The sequence below is a fragment of the Arvicanthis niloticus genome, chromosome 23 (genome assembly GCF_011762505.2).
Source record: "Arvicanthis niloticus isolate mArvNil1 chromosome 23, mArvNil1.pat.X, whole genome shotgun sequence".
NCBI classification, from domain to species: domain Eukaryota; kingdom Metazoa; phylum Chordata; class Mammalia; order Rodentia; family Muridae; genus Arvicanthis; species Arvicanthis niloticus.
Genome location: NC_133430.1, coordinates 16,340,553 through 16,361,282, shown reverse-complemented (window position 1 = coordinate 16,361,282; position 20,730 = coordinate 16,340,553). Strand labels below are relative to the sequence as shown.

At 48.2% G+C, this 20,730-nt stretch overlaps 1 protein-coding gene across 3 annotated transcripts in view; it reads left to right on the top strand.

Annotated features, from left to right (window-relative positions):
* Slc24a4 (solute carrier family 24 member 4) overlaps positions 1 to 20,730 on the top strand; it is a 135,085-nt gene that overhangs the window by 79,173 nt on the left and 35,182 nt on the right. For 2 of the 3 annotated variants that reach the window (XM_076921360.1, XM_076921361.1), the window contains exons 3-9: positions 5,345 to 5,421; positions 10,929 to 11,003; positions 13,450 to 13,534; positions 13,794 to 13,897; positions 14,623 to 14,697; positions 17,620 to 17,645; positions 19,389 to 19,442. In XM_076921360.1, coding sequence (XP_076777475.1) covers positions 5,345 to 5,421; positions 10,929 to 11,003; positions 13,450 to 13,534; positions 13,794 to 13,897; positions 14,623 to 14,697; positions 17,620 to 17,645; positions 19,389 to 19,442 — 496 coding nt within the window. Of the gene's footprint in view, positions 1 to 2,800; positions 2,880 to 5,344; positions 5,422 to 10,928; positions 11,004 to 13,449; positions 13,535 to 13,793; positions 13,898 to 14,622; positions 14,698 to 17,619; positions 17,646 to 19,388; positions 19,443 to 20,730 lie in introns of those variants that run through there. The other variant, XM_076921362.1, reaches the window with a different exon arrangement.

Genomic DNA, 20,730 nt, shown 5'->3' with positions numbered 1-20,730 from the left:
AGATGGGTAGATGGACAGGTGGGTGGATGACAGGTGGATGGACAGGTAAATAGACAGGTAGTTAGACAGGTGAGTAGATGACATGTGGATGGATAGACAGGTGGATGGATAGACAGGTGGATGGATGGACAGGTGGATGGATAGACAGGTGGATGGCACACACACATATCTTCTTGTATTGCTTTCTGCCTTTATTTTATTTTTTGAGATTTATATTTTTTTACATGGGTAGGTGGATGTTTTACCTGCATGTATGTCTGTGTGCTACGAGTATGTCTGACATTCATGGAGGCCAGAAGAGGGTGTCAGAAACCTATGAAACTTTACTTATAGATGGTTAGCTGCAATGTAGGGGCCAGAATCAAACCCAGGTCCTCTGGAAAAGCAGTTCATGCTCTTAACCACTAAGCTATCTCTGTAGCCATTCACATTACTTTTCTGAGATACAGTGTCTTACTGAACCTGAAGATCTTCATTATATCCGGCCTGCCAGCCCCAGGCATCTACCCATCTCCACGCTGGGATCTCAGCCATGCACTGTCATACACGGAGTGCTGGGAATTTGAACTCAGATCCTCACACTTGTGTAGTAAGTACTTACCCACTGAGCCATCTCCCCAGCCTGAGAAGTGATCTCTCCTATCAATTGTACCAATTATTCTAAGGAGGTTGAGGAATACACAGACTGGGTTACCCCTGGATCCATGGAATTTATAGCGGATTGTGGCCCATAGTGAATGCCAGGCACACTCCTCTTCCCAAGAGCACCATCTCTTGTCATGACCCCTAGAAATCCCAGGAAAACAGAGCCTGCCCCTGAGATAAAAGAGACCTTAGCCCTGAGAAGTATGTCTGTTGTGGATAAGATGCCAAACTGAGGCAAGCCAGGTATTGGTTGAGTTCCATCTCAGTTCCTGTGGTGGTTGTGTGACTGTAGGTGACTCCTTTACCCTTGAATGCCAGCTAGCTTGTCAGTAAGTGGGAATGAGCTCCTTGGGGTTGTTTGGGAGATTAGGGCTTCGATAAGTTGGCAATGCAAGCTTCAGGCCTTGCCATGAGCACTCTTCCTTCTAGGGAGCCCCTTCAGTCCTCCATTTCCCCGAGTCAGCAGCGGCTGGCTCAGTCACCATCCCAGAGGCCTTTTCATGGCTCAGTCAGTTGGTTGCTTGTCCCAGCGCACTAGACCAGGTAGGTGTGCCACAGGGGCAGATGCCGGGGACTCAGCATGCTGAGTGTTGTTAGGCTTGACACCGGTGTTAGGTGAACCCTCGAGGTGCAGGTAGAGGTATTTCCACAGTGATCGGTGTTGTGCTTAATGTTCTGGGGGGTTGATACACCCTCTTGTTCCCTTTAAATATCTATTAGGGATTTCTACCCCACTTCAAATCATTTAGTTCCCAAATAAAAGGCATAGAGACCTTTAGATTTATAGTTAGCCTTAGAGCACTAGAGCTGGGCAGATATCAACCCTCTATGATATTTTGTCTGTTTCCCTGAGAAACTTGCGCATTTTGTTTGGGTCGCTCCTGCTCCATCAGGGCAGCCCTCGTGGCCATGTGCTTACAATCTACTCTACCCCGTGGTGACATCTTCCTTCTTCTCTGTCACTCCTCATGGTCCTCACCCGAGACCCCTCTGACCCCTCTTCACTCTGACCCCTCTCTTCTGCCCAGCCCAGGCTGTAGGCATTTTTATTAACCAATCAGGGATAACTTGGGGGAGGAGGGGGCAAGGTTTATATAGCATCATTTGGTGTACTTAAAGACCTACTCATGGAAGGAGGCAACTAGATCTTGGGAGCCAGTATTTAGCATTTGAATACATAGCAGCATCAGACCAACCCCCTACAGCCAGGATTCCACTTTCTCAGTAGATTTGGCAGTCTTTGGAAGTCGGGTTACCCTTCAGGATACAGCCATTGTCTTCGAGGAGGTTCAAGATACACTGAATATTATTGGGCAGTTCCCAGAGTCTGGGTCCACTGAGTAAGTGCTCTGAAACTATCCACTGAATAGATTTGTACATATTGTTGTGCAACACCACGTAGCTTAAAAAGCAACAATGTTGGAAGAAAATCATAATGTAGCTTTCTGTGTGTACAACAATGCTAAAGTGTATCTCGGAGACTTCAAATGACAGTTTGTAGCCACTGTAGTCTGGGTCTATAAGTACCCACTTATAGACCCAGAGCCCATAGGTTCTCTGCCTCAGTGCTCAGGAAGGTAGCTAGCAAGAGAGATCTCCCCAGATGTCCTAGGTGTTGCGTACAAGCCAAAGCAGAATGAAAAACAGGTAGATACTGCGATGTGAGGATGCCTGAGTATGTCCAGGATCAGGGGTGATACTCAAATCCTTCTTGGCCCAAGGTTCTAAGAGAAGGTTGCCTTCTACCGTGATACTACCCTGGCTCCTTCCTCCTGAGCTCTGGAGGGTGCCGGCATCACCCTACTTCCCTGAGCTCCACAGGGCCTGCTGACAAATCTCTCCTCACCCCACACCTGCCACCAGGGATTTCTGCAGCTTAAAGGCTTAGGTGTGACCTCAAAAGCCATGTGTGTGCCCTGCTGATTCCTCCTCCCCGAGGTAGAGCTGTCCAGTTGGGGGGGGGGGTGATGAGCCCTTTCAGACCGCAAGCCTCACATGCTTGACTGGTCTGGGTGCGTCTCATCCCCGTAAGCCATAGAAAGGGGGAGAAGGTTTCCTCGGGAACAGGATGACTGCTGTCTAAGACAGGTTCTTTTGTGGCCTGTGAAGTCCATGGGTTTGCTGTCCCCATCTATGGTTTTTGCTTTCTTTCCCCCACAAAACCAGTTTGTTGTCTCTCTTATGGTCACAAACCAAGGATGCACATCACCTGCAGCTGTGGGAACAGATGAGAGGTATGTGAACAGTCGTTGGGGTTGCTATATCCCTCATACAGAGTGTGTTGGGATCAAGCTTACATGCAAGGTTCATACAAGCCCCTGAGATGTCATCAGCTAAGGTGACACAGGACCTAAGAGACAGAAGTGTCTCTCAAAACCTCAGCCCATCTGCTCTAAAGACAATGGATGCTAGAACACATGGCATGCCTTCAGGTCAGAGTCGTTCTTGGTGATGGTGTGAGGAGGACAGGGATTGACATCAGCACTGTGCCAGCTTCTGGAAGGTTCAGTCCTGTAGCAGGAAGTGGACTAGACTCAGCCAGTAGCTAACTGGGACGTGTGGTATGGCTTCTGCCAACTGAAGCCTCTGCTGCCCAAGCAGAGGGACGCCATACACATTCAGCAGGCCTGTGTTTTCAGTTGATTGTCACTGAAGAGGCAGAGGCCCTACAGGTTAGGTGACTCAGCCACATAGCCCATGGGTAGGTAGCTTAGTTTCTTTTCTGTTGCAGTGATAAAGCATTACTACTAAAAGCAACTTACAGAAGGATGAGATGGCTCTAAGATTCAGCATGGTTAGGGAGACGTGGTAGCAGGCAAGCATGGTGGTGGGAGCAGGGAACTGAGCGATCACATCCCGCCAGCAAGCATGAAGCAGAGAGAGTGAGCTGCGGTGAGGCAGAGCTTTAGGTACTTGAAGCCCACGACCTTGACATACTTCCTCCAGCAAGGCTGCATCTACCAAACCTTCCCAAACAGACCAACAAGACATTTCATATTCAACACACCAAAGTAGAAGAAACCTGAGATCCTGAAGGTGATATCCAGAGTCTTGGATTCTCTTACCCTGCCACTCCTCTCTCAGAATCTATATGCTTGTGAAATGCTTTGGGTGGGCACTGAGTACAGGGGGACCATAGCTCCTGGGAGCTCTACGGGTCACCTACTGATTTGCTGCCAAAATTTAGAATCTGGGTGACATTCACTGTACCCTGAAGCCTTCCTGCATGCACTTAAGGGTGCATGGAGGGCAGCAAGGCTTTGTGACAAGTCTGGTCCTGCCAGGGACAAAGCCATTTATATAGCCCTCGGCTGCATCCTGGCTGGAGGACAGATGTCATGTCCTCCACCTCAGGAAAGCAGAGATGTACTCTTATTCCCAGAGCTGCCTCCAGCAGTGTGTAGATCACTGGCTTTCCTCATACTGGCTTGAGAATCAGGAAGTGTCTTGAAATCTTGCAGCAGAACCACCGTCTAGGGATCTGCACTGGAAAGTTCCAGACATTTCTACTTCTGGAAACAGAACCATGTCCACAGGAACGTGGAGCCTCTTCCTCCACAGTCTCCCATCTCCAAAGAGCAGATCCAGGCCCTTGAAATGGTAGCTGCAATTCTATTAGAGAAATTTGTTTAGAAAATAAAAATATAAAGAAGAGAACAAAGGTATTCTTCATTAAATACTTCTTGCTTCTAAGAACGAAAGCTCTCTGGTTCCTAGACAGGTGCCAGTTTCACTGTCTTGTCAGGTAAATCTGAGGTTGAAAAGTGAGATTTTATTACTTTCGTTTTCAGAGCTTAGGGATTTTTGTCTGGGCCATCTATTGTGTACCCACTGTGGACCACACATCTTGTGGATGCTGCAATTGTGCTAGCATCCCAGTACCAGGAGATGATGTAGGTTACCCCCCAATAATACTGTACCATAATTTATTCATTGGATTGTTGAAGTCTATTGAGAGTCTACCACACCTGGTCCAACTTGGACTCTCAAAGATGCAGTAGGGACCTGGGTCGTGTGAATCCTAACCTTTTGGAAGCTTCTATTTTAGCTGGTGCCACTCGGGGGAGGGGTTTCTTAGGGATCTGGGAAGGTCTTGCTAGCATTCATCCATGAAATCACATATCCATCGGCCATCCTAGGAGGCAAGGAAGTGAGAAGGGACCGTTCCTCCATTGGCTGAGGCATTCTAGGGCAGAGGAGCTGTTAGAGTTTACTGAGACTGCAGACAGGTACTCGAGTCTAAGCTTTGACTAGTTTGTTCTCATGTCTGGACCATTAAATAACACAGCTATGGGTTCATGTATGTTTCTGTGGGGATATATATGTTTTCCGACTCACTAGGCATATTGTGTCACTGGCTGAAGGGCACTTAAAGCCTTCCTATTTCTCATCCCACCAACAGTGTGTCTGTCTTTTGGATCACAACTCTCCCATTGTGTGAAGTGTGTTGTTCCATCGTTCAAGACACAACACAAATCTAAATCCCAGCCAGTTGTCAAATACTGAGGTATCTGTGGCCAATCCCACAGCTTCTCCTAAAAGCACCAGTCTGCTCAGCATTGAGATTCAGCTGGCTTTCCCTCCAGTCAGTCAGTCTGAATCTAGTGGCCCCTGAGCTCCTTGGTGGGCTGTGGGTCTCAGGCAGGTTTGCTGAAGGTACGTTGCCACCTAACGTCCTCTGTCTCCTCTTCTCTTCCAGCGATTCACGAGTTCCCCACAGACCTGTTCTCCAACAAAGAACGACAGCACGGCGCTGTCCTGCTACACATCCTTGGTGTAAGTGTCCTCCAGGGCCAGAAGCCACTAACCTTCTGACACAGGAACCCAGTCTGTATAGCATATAATGACCACAGAGCAGTGGCTCTCCAGTTCCCTAATTAATTCTGAGACCCTTTCATACAGTCCGTCATGTGGCAGTGACCTCTGACCATAAAAGTATTCCATCACTTCTTCATAGCTGTAATGTTGCTTCTGTTATAAATTGTAATGTGAATATCTGATATGCAGGATATCTGATATGACCCCTGTGAAAGGGTCCTTGAAGCCCCAAACGGACTGTGATCCAAAGGTTGAGAACCACTGCCGTTGTTACTCAATCCTTGTAACAGCCTGGGAAGAGAACAGACACTAGGCCAGTTTGCCCATAAAGAGGATTTTCTTAAATGTCAAGTGGCTTGTCCAGCGTCACATACTGCTCCCTGTGCCTCATTTTCTACTTTCATAAAATAGGGGTCCTCTGCTCTCTCTCTCTGCCGCCTGTTCGAATCCCGCTCCGTCCCATTTGTCTCCACCCAAGTCTCATGGGAAAAAAAAAAAAGCCAGGCAGTGGTGGCGCACCTTTAATCCCAGCACTTGGGAGGTGAGGCAGGCGGATTTCTGAGTTCGAGGCCAGCCTGGTCTACAGAGTGAGTTCCAGGACAGCCAGGACTACACAGAGAAACCCTGTCTCAAAAAACCAAAATAACAACAACAACAACAATAATAATAATAAAATAGGGGTGGCGGCCCCTGTGTACACTTCAGGACTAGACATCAGCTGCAGCAAATGTGATGTGGCACACAGGTCCTCAGTCATGCTTGCTACTCCCTGTGTCTGCTCTCCGACTCCCTTTGCCACACTCCTCACCTCCCCCCCTTCTCCATTCTGATGCGACACAGCATGTTCAGGGTGGTTGGCCATAGACAACTCTCTGTGTTCAGACAGACCCTGATGGCAGACAGTTCAATAGCAATTTAGATGGGAATGAGGAATTCAAGACCAAAGTATAGATTGCTGTTCTTGGACAGACAAACCCTAGCCCCAGCCAGATTTTACCTCCCTGCCTATTTTTTGCAAAGGTTTGTTCATTTGTTTGAGGCAGCATCTTCTGTATCCAGACCTCTGGCTTCAAACCTGCTGCGTAGCTCAGGATGACCAAGAACTAACTCATTCATTCTCTCTCTCTCTCTCTCTCTCTCTCTCTCTCTCTCTCTCTCTCTCCCCACACACACACACACAAACACACACACACACCCCACTCCCAAGTGCTGGGATTAGAAGTGTATGCCACCTTGTCCAGTTTATGTGGTACTGAGAACTAAACCCTCATATATGTTAGGCAAGCAGTCTACTAAATGAACTATAGCCCCGCCCCCTCCATGAGTAAAGTTCTTTATTAGAACACAGCCACTCCATTCATGGCTGTGCTCTCTCTGGCTGCTTCTGAGCTTCAGTGACAGGACAAAAAGCCTCATCGGACTACATGGTCTGCAGAGCCCAGTTTTTTTTTTTTTTTTTTTTTTTTTCTGGCCCATGTGAGAACCAGTACAAGACTGTTGAATGGTTGCCAGGAAGCAAGGCTGGTCTGGGTTGGCTTTTCTGTTTCGGATCAGCCCCAGCAAATTTCCTCCTGCACAGCAATCTGGCCACCCAACACTGTCTGCTTATAAATTTAAATTCAGCCAGTATTTCTCTAGAGGTCATTTATTGAAAGAGGAATCTGGAATTCTCTGGTGGAGAATAAAGACCAGAAGATGACAAAGGAGCAGTGTTTTGGTTGGAAGTGGAGGTCAGAGTGAGGATTGTAGGCAAATTGTGAACGGCGGGCCGCATATTATTTCTAGAATGGAGTTATTGTCTTTCAGACATCCTGGCATGTGCATCCCATCCCCTTTCAGCAAGAGATGTAAATTTGGCAGATTTTCCCCGTAGTTCTGTGGCCCAGCCCCATAAGCAAAACCTTATGATCGAACCTGAGAGTGAATACCTCAGGAATTTTGCAAGACCCCTTCAGAGTGCTAATTACTAAGCTAAAAGTGGAGGGCTGAACCCAGCCCATAACTCAATTTTACAAATAAAGTTTTATTAGAACACACACACGGGGGGTGGGGGGGGAGAAAGAGAGGGAGAGAAAGACAGAGAGAGAAAGACAGAGAGGAGAGAAGAGAGAGAGAAGAGAGGAGAGAAGAGAGAGAGGAGAGAGAAGAGAGAAAAGAGAGAGAGAGAGAGAGAGAGAGAGAGAGAGAGAGAGAGAGAGAGAGAGAGAGATCAATTGATTTCAGGGCTGCTTTGGTTTTATAAGAGCAGGGCGGGTATATAGCAGAGACCATTTGACCTACAGAGTCTAAAATATGACTTCTGTAGTTTATTTATGCCTTCCTTAGAGCAGGAAGTCTCACACATAGGAGCCAGTGAAGTGTTTTAGCCTTCCCTGACCCAAAGGAGAGAAACTGTAAAGCCATCCAGGCTCCATTTTCCTCTCCAGTGTTCTGAGGTGCCATGAGAGAGAGGCCCTTTGACCTCATGGGTCACTTTGCCTGGGTCATGATGTTGGGAGGAATTGGTGGTGGTGTGGAGTATATTTAGAATCCTGGGGTGCACAGTGAGGGGTCCCCCAGTTGGCCTCTCCTTTAGCCACATGCCCACAGTCTCTCCTAGCTTATGGCAGAAGACAATGAGTCACAGTGCTAGGGCAGTCACAGTACAGGCTTGCTTCGCTTCATCTCGATTCCTGTGGTGCCATGTGTTGGGGCTGACACAGCCTGGCCTCCTTCTCCATTTTGCATACATGGCATCATGTCATGCCTTAGAATGTTCTCATCTCCTTTCAGGGGTTCTGGTCCTTGTCTCTTCCTCCAGCTTCACATTCTGCCCTTCCCACTCCTCCTTCCCTTCTCCCTGTTGAGCTCACAGTTGCCTCAGAGCCTTTGCATTTTTAGTTTTCTGCTCCCTATAGAGGCTTCATTCACCTGTTTTCTTTATCCCACACTGGGATTAAGTCTCAAGATGCAGACTCTTTCCCACACACCATCCCTGCCATCTTCCACACACCATCCCTGCTGTGCACAGTAACACCTGACACATAGGATGCGTTCAGCAAAACCATGGTCGGTGGTCGTATAGACAGACAGGACAGGGAAAGGTTCCTACTAGAAAACCTCTTAGAAACAACTGCCTGCCCCTGCTTCATCATTAAGTAGAAATAGAAACTGAGGCCTGGAGACATGGTCCATTGAAAGTCACGGGCCAGATGAGTCCCAGAGTCTGCATGTTGTACTACAGACTTCCCTGTACACATGTGCAGATGCTCACTGGACCCTTGAAAACAAGCCTCGGGGATGAGCAGAGGTTTGGCAGCAAGCAAACTATTGATAACACGGAAATAATGCTTTCTCTAAAGTTAAAGATAGGAAATGGGGGGTTAATTGCTCCAAGGGACTTCTCTCTTGGCCTTTATGCTAGAGCCAGCTTGGTTGGTTGGTTGGTTGGTTGGTTGGTTGGTTGGTCGGTCGGTTATGATTGGCTCTAGCAATCAGAGTCCTCTTAAACAAGAGGTGCCAGTCTGATATGTCAGTAGTCTCAGTACCCGGGAGGTAGAAACAAGAGGATCAGTCAGCCAAGGTCAGCCTTTACCACATCGTGAATTCAAGGCTATCCTGTGCTACATGAGATCTTGTCTCAACATTTAAACAAACACAAACAAATAAAAAAGCAAGAGTGCCTGAGGTCACATTTGGAGCTCCATAATGCCTCTGTCCAACAGGAAGAGGCAGGGCACACCTTCTGCAGAGTTCTCCAGCAGGTGCCCTGATTCAGCTGTTTAGGAAAAATACTCTCTCCCCGCCTCCACGGATACAGTGTCAGATCCTGAGGCTCAGGGCTCAGTCCCAAGACTGTCCCTGCTTTCCATGGAGCAGCCCCAGGCAGAGTCTCCATGCTTTGGATTACCTGCTGCAACAGTGCACAGAGCACGGGAAACACATGTAGCTATGTGTTATAAGGAGTCTGACTCAGACATAGGTGACTGTGTGGGTGGAGGAGATGCCCAGAGCAAGCATCAGGGAGGAGTGGGGTTCCCCATCTTCTCTGGGCACTGTACCCCAGAAACCTGCCCATGTTCAGCCAACCGCAGCAATTCCGAGCCTGTTTTTCTGGGCTCATGGAGGTTCCCCCACATAGGTACTGCTCACCAGACCAGCCCTCAGTGCCTCTGGACTCTTCAGATGTTTGCCTCACCCTTCTAATCCTGCCTGGGACTTTCCAGTGACCAGTGCCACCCTGTCTAGGGCTACCAACTCCCAGCCATCTCATTAACATACCTGAGACACTGTAGCACTGGAGAGATACGAAGGGTTCTAGGATGTGTGTGCCAGGGACCAGGGACAGAGACCTCATCTCTCTCCTCATGCCCCTCCCTTCCTCCTTTCACGTATGTGTATGTTCTCTCTCTCTCTCTCTCTCTCTCTCTGTCTCTGTCTGTCTCTCTCTGTGTCTCTGTCTCTCTCTGTCTCTCTGTCTCTGTCTGTCTCTCTCTGTGTCTCTGTCTCTCTCTGTCTCTCTGTCTCTGTCTGTCTCTCTCTGTCTCTCTGTCTCTGTCTGTCTCTCTCTGTGTCTCTGTCTCTCTCTGTCTCTCTCTCTGTCTGTCTCTCTCTCTGTCTCTCTGTCTCTGTCTGTCTCTGTCTGTCTCTGTCTCTCTCTGTGTGTCTCTGTCTCTCTCTGTCTCTCTGTCTCTGTCTGTCTCTCTCTCTCTTCTCTCTCTGTCTCTCTGTCTCTGTCTGTCTCTGTCTCTCTCTGTGTGTCTCTGTCTCTCTCTGTCTCTCTTTCTTTCTCTCTCTCTCTCTCTCTCTCTCTCTCTCTCTCTCTCTCTCTCTCCACACGTATGTGTTTATGTGTGCATGTACTTATGGAGGCCAGAGTTTCTATATCCAGTGTTTTCCTGAGTTGTATTTTCCCCTTATTTTTTGAGACAGCATCGCTTACTGAACCTGGGCTTACCAATTCAGCCAGACTTGTTGTTCAGCAAGCTCCTAGGGTTCCCCTGTCTCCGCCTCCCCAGAGCTGGGGGTTACAGGAATGTGCCCCTGCACCCACTTTTTACACAGGTGCTGGGGATCTAAACCCAGGTCCTCATGTTTACATAGCAAGTACTTTGCCAACTGAACCATTTTCCCAGCTCCTCACTCTTAGCATTTGAAATACAGTCATACTATGTAGTCCAGGCTGGCCTGGAACCTGCGACCTTCCTACGTTAGCTTCCCGAGGGCTGAGATTGCAGGCATGTGCCACCTTGCCCAGCTCCAAATCTGTATTTCTTGCTCTGCAACAGTGCTGAGAGAAAGCACAGACCCAGCTCAGCATTCAATTTCCCGTCTCCAGGCCTCAGTTTCTTTATCTGTCAGGGAGGCTCTGGAGAGAGCAAGTCTCTGATGTTGGAGCTTTCCAGTGTGCTCATCCGCCTGTATTTCTGCCCACAACCTGATGTGGGCATAAGGGACTCTCACTGAAACCTGCTCTCTGTCCACAGGCTCTCTATATGTTCTACGCTCTGGCTATCGTGTGTGATGACTTCTTTGTCCCATCCCTAGAGAAGATCTGTGAGGTACGTGGCAAGGATCGGGAACCCCCCACAAAACCCAGGGTACCCAAGGCAGTGTGTTATGTAAATGACAAGGCAAGAAGCCTGGATGGGACAGGAAGCACTCTGGTAGACAAGGCCATCACACAGCCACCTCGGGTCTGCTCCTCAGCCACACCTCATCCTCACAACACCAAATCAACGTCAAAGTGGCTCTTAGGGACAAGTGCCCACCTTCCCTTCAACGTGTTTCTGGACACAACATAGTAAGGAGGGACTGCTTTAGAACTTGGGTCCCCCAGACTGTGAGCTGGCAGAAGGATTCCAGCCTTCCTGGCCTCTGACTCTCCCTCTGTTTACCCTTGCATCCCCTCAAATGGAGCATGGGAAGTTAGTAGAGAGGGTTCTCTCAGGACCCCTAGAGCGGAGGCTGGGGGACAGTGGTTCCTACAAGGATGCTGTGGCTGCCTCTGTTTCCTGGAAGCTGCCCCCATCTAGGAAAGACACAGCCATAGATCCTAGGTTGTGTGAGTTAGATCTTTGCTTTGTCTCTCTGACAAGATACCTGACATACTAATTTAAGGAAGAAGATATTTATTTAGGCTCATGATTTCAGGGACTTAAGTCCATGATCAGCTAGCTCCACTGTTTCTAGGTTGTGTGGGGCAGACAAGATTGTGGGAGGATATGGTGGAATAAAGCTACCCATCTATGGTGGCCAGAAGCTGAGACTGAGAGAGACAGATATTGAATATAAATGACTACCCCAAGGCCACACTCCCAGTGACCCACTTTTTTCTCTAGATCCCACCTCCAAAAGTTTCCAATGCCTTTAGATAACAGCATCAAAAACTATGACTCCATCTGTGACTTAATCCGTTGATGAGGTCAGAGTCCACTCGATTGAGTCACTTCTTGGTAACCTGAACACTGAGGCACTGGGAATCAAGCCTTTAACCCAGGAGCCTTTTGGGAAATACCTTGTATCAGACTAATGTATACTGAGCACACCTCCAGGCCGCTCCTAGGCTGATAGTTTGGGAAAACTATAGGGTTGGGGGTCTTTGCCCTCTGGGGTTGAAAGATACCCATGGAAAGTGGGCTGGGGTGGCAAGCATTGAGGGTACCGGTGCTGTCAGGGTTACCATGAGGACAGAGTGTAAGGTAAGTAAGGATGGGTGCTGGTCTTAGTCTTTCTTTAAGAGCCTTAGATGTCAAGGAAGCTAAAGGGATGGCATGTCACTGTTGGGGAAAAGCATAGGAAGGCTTCCTGGAGGGGATGACATTTACACAGGCTGGAGAAGTGGGAAGTATGTTCAGTAAGCAGAGGGGGAAAATGGTGCAGGCCAAGGCCAAGAGGTGGCAGAGCAGCAGGCAGCATGGCCCTGGTCCTTCAGACGGTGACTGCAGTGTCAGGTGGGCATCTACCCCCTCTACAGAGCCTTCTCCTTGGCAGCACTGAGATGGAGCACTGACTCCTTAGGGAGCAGTGCTGTCCCCCTAGCCTGTATGGAGTCCAGAGCTCTGACCCTTCTGTAGCTAACTGACCAGTGGGGAGAGGATGTTGGCCCAAACTTCCTGCACAGCTCCAGATCCCTGGCAGCCTAGGGGTATCTAGGTCACCTGTCTTCCATTTTGGATCAGATACTGGGTCTTCAAGGCCAGAACACGGCTTTGCTGAACATGATGGACTCATACAAAAAGTTCCTAGCTTGTTCCATGCCAGCTCAATCCTGGGGACAGGCCTAGGGGTGTCTGAGACTCTGGGTGCTGGGCTTGCCATGGAGGAACATCCAGGATGCAGGAACCAGGAATGTCTTGGGGCTCAGATCCCACAGCCTCAGGACAGCTTCTAGACCCTGTTTGTGTACCACTGGCCACTCCAACCTGTTCTAGGCTCTAGGGACTCACAGGTGACATGTGCCAGCTCTGTCTTCATGGTCCAGAGGCAAAGGTGAGCGAGCATATGTACAGCAAGCCCTCTGCAAATCGCAGAATCTATTTCAATAAGGGTAGAGCCTTATTGCCTTAGATGGCAAGAAAGCTAAAGGAACAGAATATCACTTTTGGGGAGAAGCATAGAAAGGCTTCCTGGAGGAGATGATGTTTGTACAGGCCGGAGAAGTGGGGAGCATGTTCAGCAAGCAGAGGGGAAAGGGTTCTAGGAAGAACTTCTCAGATGGCTTCTGAGAGTATATGGCTGGCCCTGGGGATCCAGGGAAGGCTTCCTCAAGGGTCACGGGCAGGGCTCTAGGAACATGGAGTGAATAGAGAGAAGGCAGATGGGTCAGAAGGGAGAGGGGGAGTTGAAGCGTGGAAAAGGGTGTGTGCTTTGTGCAGAGACGCTCTGGCTATAGAGCTGGGCTCAGATCCGCACTCTGCCACTGAGAGATTTCTGTTGTCCACCTGCCCAGGGGCTGTGTGCTCCCTGCCCTTGTCACAGCCCAGCTGCCTGTGTTCTTTGTTTCAGAAACTTCATCTGAGTGAAGATGTGGCAGGTGCCACCTTCATGGCTGCAGGAAGCTCTACACCAGAGCTGTTTGCGTCTGTCATTGGTAAGGACATCAGGCTAATGGGACACCGTGCAGAGAGAGCAAGGGCTTGCTGCCCAGTGCAATGGGGCTTTTACCAGCTCTGACCCTTGATTTTCTCACTTGTAAACCCAAGGGGTCAAAGGGACAAGAAGTAGACTGGTGATGATGATGATGGTGATGGTGATGATGATGAAATATTTAATTTGATAAGTGCATGGAAGGAACTGGTTTCCAAGACTCTACTCTGTCTGGCTCTGCCATCATCTCTTTCTTATTCCAGGTGTGTTCATCACCCATGGAGATGTCGGTGTAGGAACGATTGTGGGCTCTGCTGTGTTCAACATCCTATGTATCATTGGAGTGTGTGGACTCTTTGCTGGACAGGTGAGTGGATTTTTTTCTCTGCTTATCTGACCCATAGGATGGGAGTGAGCATCTCCAGAGATGGTTGTGGTGACAATGGCCACACCCTAATGAGCTGGTCATGTCATTCTCTGTGGCTTTGAGAATATCTACTTTCTCCCCTGGGCCCATGTCCTCCCTATGAAGTAGCCAGGATACTCCTTCCTGTCCATCAGTGTGAGAGCCCGGGGGCTGGAGCCTTGTTGGTGGGCCTGGCCAGTTTATGGGTGGAGATTCATTCAACAGCAATAGCTATTTAAGAAAGGCCTCCAATTCCCTGGTTGGAGTGAGGACTTGCCGCTACCTGGGCTGCTCATCTCCCCTGCAGGCACAAGGCTAGCTGTGGTCAGACTCCATTCAACACAAGTCCAGAGTCTTAGGCTTGCCTCATGGAGAAAGATGGCGAGGACCTACCTTGCTCAGGATGACAGAAGTAGACAACTGATGGGACATGGTGATACTTCTGGTCTCTACCTTAATGGCCAGCTCTTGCTATGAAATGTGGTCAGCGCCACAGAGGAGTAGGCCAGTTTCTGGTTTCCCCATCCCTGAGAATTTACTGGGTTCTGTTGTCTTCACTGACTGTAACCAAGAGCTAGAGGTAGCCAGGGAGGCACCCTGAGGCCCATCCTTCTGCTCTCTGGGCAGCTGACCCCATTTCCAGCCTCCAGGCAATAGCAGCTGATGACTTCTCTCTGCCATGGCAGGTGGTTCGGTTGACATGGTGGGCTGTGTGTCGTGACTCTGTGTACTACACACTCTCAGTCATCGTACTCATTGCGGTGAGTCTCTCCTCACAAGCCAAGTGTTGGGTGTGTCAGGGCCCTGTGAGGGTGTGGGTACCTGCCTGTCTGTCCTGACTCTATGACCAGAGAGGTCACCGTACCAACAGTGGAATGTGTTTATCCATCTCTCCATGTTTACATTGGCCCCTCACACATCCACCCAGGCCTAGCAGGCTACCACACCACTGTAGCTTGCAGTGCTCCTACCCTCACAACAAAGGTGAGGAGGTGAGAAGGTCAGGTTACAGGCTGTGACCTCCACCTTGGAAATGGCCCGGGGACCAATCAGCAGGTCCCCACAATGTTCAGAAGGAGCACAGATATCCGTAGGATTTCTGAGGGCAGCTCAGAAACTTCCCACCGCACTCAGCACATGACGTCAATAGGAGAAACAAGATACCTATGTGAAATTTCAAAAGATAAATCCACAGTATCCTAAATATACCATAAATGGGCAATAAAAACAACTCATAAAAGACTGACGTTCTTTGGGTAATCATTTTGGCAGAAAGTCGCTGGAATATCTCATGATGTCATCTGTTGCCTGCTCAGAAACTCTCCAGCCCTCCGCTGCAAATGCAGACTGGTGCCAATATTTGGGGCTTAACCACAGAGGTGGTGCTCCTCCCCCAGACTGTGATGCCATTTCCCAGAGAGAATGACTCCTTATAGACCTCCAAATGACCTAGGAACATTCTTTAGTTTTCAAAAGGGTGCATTTCCCTGGTTGTGAATTAAATATTCACATTAAACACTTGGATTTAATAGATTTAAATAGAGTTAAAGTCAAGGACATAGTTTTTCTGTTGCCTGCATATTTGTTATAACATACTTATTACATATTTTATATTTCCATTATATATATTATATACTTTTCATCCCAAGTGTGAGAAAACTTCACGGTGTAGAAATGTCTTCATGTCTTCTCACATTCCTGCTGTCGGTGCCTGTAAATGCCAGTAGCCCTCCTTTGGGCTATATAAGCTAAAAATGTCCCTGGAAAAGCCTCTCAGATTCTCACTCTCTCTCTGTCAAGTGGCCTTCCTCAGAGCCTTGTGACCAAAAGGCTCTCATTGATGCCTGGCTAGGGAGTATGAAGTGACTTCCTAAAGCAGAGCCTGTGTGCAGCCCCTATGACAGACGTAGAACCAAGCCTACACAGTAGCTTCCCCCTCCCCTGCTTCTTCTGGTACCCTTATAGGGACCCTTTGTTTCCATAGTCAGGCTGGTGGGAGCAGCCCTGCCACCTCCTCCTACACTGGGCCTCGGAGTCTACCCCTTCCCTTGACCACAGAGCATCCTTCATTTGTGTCTGGTCCCAAAGATGCTGGATGTGAGGCATGTTAAGTAGAGTTGTGTAGGAAAAAAAAAAAAGAACCAATAAGAGACAGATGAAGTGATAGGTTAGATGGATGGATGGATGGATGGATGGATGGATGGATGGATGGATAGATGGATGGATAGATAAGTGGATGGATGGACAGACAGACAGATAGACAGATGGATGAATAGCTGGATGGATGGATGGATGGATAGGTGGATGGATGGACAAACAGAAGGATGGACAGACAGATGGATGAACAGATGGATGGATGGATGGATGGATGGATGGATGGATGGATGGATGGATAGGTGGATAGATGGATGGATGGATGGATGGATGGATGGATGGATGGATGGATAGATAGATAGATAGATAGATAGATAGATAGATAGATAGATGAATGAATGGATGAATGGATGGATGGATGGATGGATGAATGGATAGGTAGATGGATAGGTGAATGAATGAATGGATGGATGGATGGATGGATGGACAAACAGACAGATGGATGGACAGATGGATGAACAGATGGATGGATGGATAGATGGGTGGATGGATAGATGGATGGATGGATGGATGGATGGATGGATGGATAGGTAGATGGATGGGATGATGGAGATGATGGGATGATGGAGATGGCTAGATGGATTGACAAAGGAAGAGTAGGTGAATGGATAGATGGAGATGTATTGGGGAATGGCTCAAGTGATCTTTGATCATGACCCTACAAACTGGAGATCCAGTGAACTCAGTAACACACATCACCCACTGTTAGAGCAAAGACTTGAGAAACCATGGCACCACTGGCGTAAATTGTAGAGTTAAAAGGCTGGAGAACCTGGAAGGAGAAGGAATGGGGTCATATTTACCATTCGGTGGCTTTTTGGTGAGTCTTCCGCTAATTCAGTGGTGCCCACCCATCATGGATAAGGATGGATCTTCCTTTCTCAGTCCACAGGTTCAAATGTCAGTCTCTTCCATGAACACCCTCACAGACATACCAGCAATACTATTCTACAAACTATCTGGGTGCCCCTTAGTTTGGGCAAGTTGACACTTAAGATAACCTATGTGTTGAATTCTATCACTGTCCCTCAATCCCTTACCCCATGCACACACACATCTGTCTTAATTTATACAGCTGGACACTCTACCTTGGAATTCAAAATTGTGTTTCTCTTTGTTTTAAAGAAAACTAGTCCTGTGCCACACACACACATGTGACATACATATAGGACAGGTGGATAGGGACATGTGTATACCTGTGTCTTTGCTGTCTTCATTTTCTTGAATTTTAGCATCTCTGTTCTAGTAATGGGGGAAGCTCCTACTAGGTCTGCCCCAGCAACTACCTGAACTATATTAAAACACAGGTCATCTCTCTTGGGATGACCACAATGAGCCAGCAGGCAGGAAGCAGCTCAGCTGCCCTAGGTTCCCACTTAAGGAAAGGCAAGCTTCCATGGTTGAGAAACTGGGAAATACAGAGATCAAAGCTTTTCATGAGGCTAGTGCATGATAGATCCAGGTGCCCTGGAGTCTACATTTTTATTCCCTGGTAATAAGTGTACCCCTCTGTTTCCTTTGCTTTCTAGTTCATATACGATGAGGAAATTGTGTGGTGAGTTTTTAATGTTTTTTTGTTGTTGTTGTTATTGCTAATTGCCAGTATCTGTGTATGTTGGGTTGCTGAATCATTTGCAGATTTATGTTTGCAAACATAGATTTGCTAGTTTATGGAAATGACAGGGCTATTATTCTAAGCAACCTTGCCTTTGTCCTATTGGAGTGACAGTTGTGTCCCCCAAGGTTTCTGCTCCGCCTGCCATCAAGATATACATCCAAGATACGCATGAGGGCAAGCAGACTTTACACAAAGACAAACAAGAGTGAGAATGGGCCTGGTTGTGGGCCTGTGTCTGGAGGGAAAGGTAATGGTGTCCTGGTGAGGCAGTGAGTGAGGGATAGGGTCTCAGATGCCACTGAGACAAAGATATGCAAAACGCATCACAACTCTACCTCATGACTTACAGAAAAATCAAGCTCAAGGGACTTAAAGATTTCACTATAAAAAATCAAGGAGCTGATAAATGCCTGCCTCACAAGTGTTCAGATCCCCAGCACCCACGTAAAAAGCCAGGTATGGTGGTATACATCTTGATCCCAGCACTAGGGTGGCAGAGATAGAAGGATCCCTAGGGGCTCTCTGCCATCAGTGAACTCCAGTTTCAGTAGAAGACCAGTCTTTAAAAATAAGGTGAATGATTGAGGAGAACACCCAATACCAACCTCTGGCCTCACATCACATACATGTGGATGTGCGTTTGTATGTACATGTTCATATACATAGACCACATACATACATACACATCAAAAGCAGAAAAAGTTTTTAAAATAATTTTATAAGAAAATACAAGGACTCATCTCTGTAATGCTGAACAGAAACTGAGTTTCTTAATTCAGAAAGTATGAACTTCTGAGGAACAAGTTGTTGGTTCTTCCATCCTACCCCGTGGATGTGTTAGCATCTTGGTTCATATGCTGTATGATTGCCTGGTGATTGGCATGGTCCAGAATCTGCCATGGTCCAGAATCTGCCACTTCCTGAAGGAGCCAATTTCTAATAATTCACTGAATGACTGCTGAGAGCAGCTACTGCCTAATGCCTGGTACCCAGAGAATCCTAGTTCAAGTCCACTCCTGGCCTCGTTTCTTTCAGCTGTGGATGGGTTGGGCTGGTGGGCCTGGGATGATTTGTAGGTCCATTTCTGGCCCATGAACTGCATGTTAGCAAAGAAGGGCTCCCAAAATGATTGGCTATGCCCAGCAATCAAAGTCTTTAGTACATCGTCAGAGAAGCAACAAAAACGGTGTGGCTTCTCAAATTTGCCATCACAGGTACAGCCCCACTCTCCACATGCATAGCTGTGGGCTTGGGCTGTGCTTAGTGGATGGTCCCAGAAGCCTCTGTGCCATCACCATGCCCCTCGCCCAAGGATTGGGCCTCTTCCTGCCTGCTCCTAGAGCCTCTCTAGTCCCTGACCAGACTCCTGAACTGGTCTAGGTTCTTTTGGGCCAAAGGCCATGGGATTTTTCCATCTGGGGACGATAGCTGGGGGTAGAGCTCTCCTGATTCCTGTAGACCCCTGCAATTGAGAAGATCCAGACCCAGCCTTCTCTCAGTTACCAAGAGGACTCTCAGTGGTAGAACATCCATATGCTGAGGTGTCCCACTTGAATCCCAGGGACAGGAAAGTGAGGATATCCCACCTTACTACTAACCTTGAGCATGAAGCCCCAGCCTGTGGGCACCATGGGCTCTCCTGCACTTTAACCACATTCTTTCTCTCTCTCTCTCCCCAAGGTGGGAAGGCCTGGTGCTCATCATCTTGTACGTGTTTTATATTCTTATCATGAAGTAAGTGGCCTCTCTTGTTGAGACCTGGAGGTCCCTTTCCCTCCATGCCCTACTCATATCGTTGGCCAGAATAGGGGATATCCTCCATCTCATCCTCCGGTTCCTTTGAGGTAGCCTTCATTCTCTATGAACATCATTCAGGGTAACCCGGCTCAGGCACTGGTGTTGTCCATCCTCAGGTCAGCGGACAATGCTGGGTGGCTGATGTAGGGTAGTTAGATACTGCTCTCCCAAAATGATTCTCCAGCAAGGACCTATATCCCTCCCTGTTCTGGGCAACTCCCCTGCCTCAGGGGATCCACTCTTCTGCTTTTTCAATAAGTCTAGTAACTCAGTACCATTCTCAAAAGGCTCAGCAGCTTAAGCTCTACTCCAGGCTTTATTAAATGCCACTTGTCAGGACACTGCTTATCCCAGCAACAGGACCCCACTGATAACTCTGGGGGCATAAGCATTGTGTTCTGGGTGAGGAAACCTTGAGCTAGTTGGGAAGCTGCCTGGGTCTAAACCACCTTAAAGCTGCCAATGAGGAAGATTAGACGGCTGTAAAGATGAAGTCCTTGCATGTGCTTCCACACAGATGGACCTTAAAAACCTCACCAAATAGAAGCAGCCATTCCCAAAAGGCCAAATAACTCGGGAGTCAGTGTTCACATGGTATCTAGGAGAGTCAAGCTCGTGGAGACACGTAGGTTAAGAGGTCAGAGAGAGGCTGTGGTGATGAGGCATGAGTTGGGTAGAGCCTTGCTGTTGGGATGATGGAAACGCTGGGAAATATCAATGGTGGTTGTGCAATAATAAATATCATCAACTTCACCAAAGCTTCTCATCTCTCGTGTAATTAAAATGAGAGACAGCTCCGTGGGTGTGATGAGGGTCCTCACCTTTCTATAAAACATAATATTACATAAATATTCCTCAAAGTGGGAGATTAAAGCGTCCAGCAGGAGAATTCACCAGTGACTGTCTTTCTTCTAAGTGAACAGAGCCAGCAGAGAGACTTAGAGATGGAGAGTCACTCTCTTCTCTCAAGGGATGGCTGTGCTGGCTGGGAGTGACATGGGAACTGGATGGCTACCAAGCAGCCCACTTGAGAAACAGTTGCTTTCTGGAGAGGAGTAGAGCATGGCGGCGATGCCTCCTTTGAGTGTGTCCTGCAGGTTCAGCTCAATTACCTGTACTAGGATAGGCTTGTACGGAGCATCAAGTACATTGGCTGTAAGGCCTCTGACAGCCCCAGGAGGACACTCACAGCCCAATAGAAGCAGGTGCCCCAGACTGTACAGGA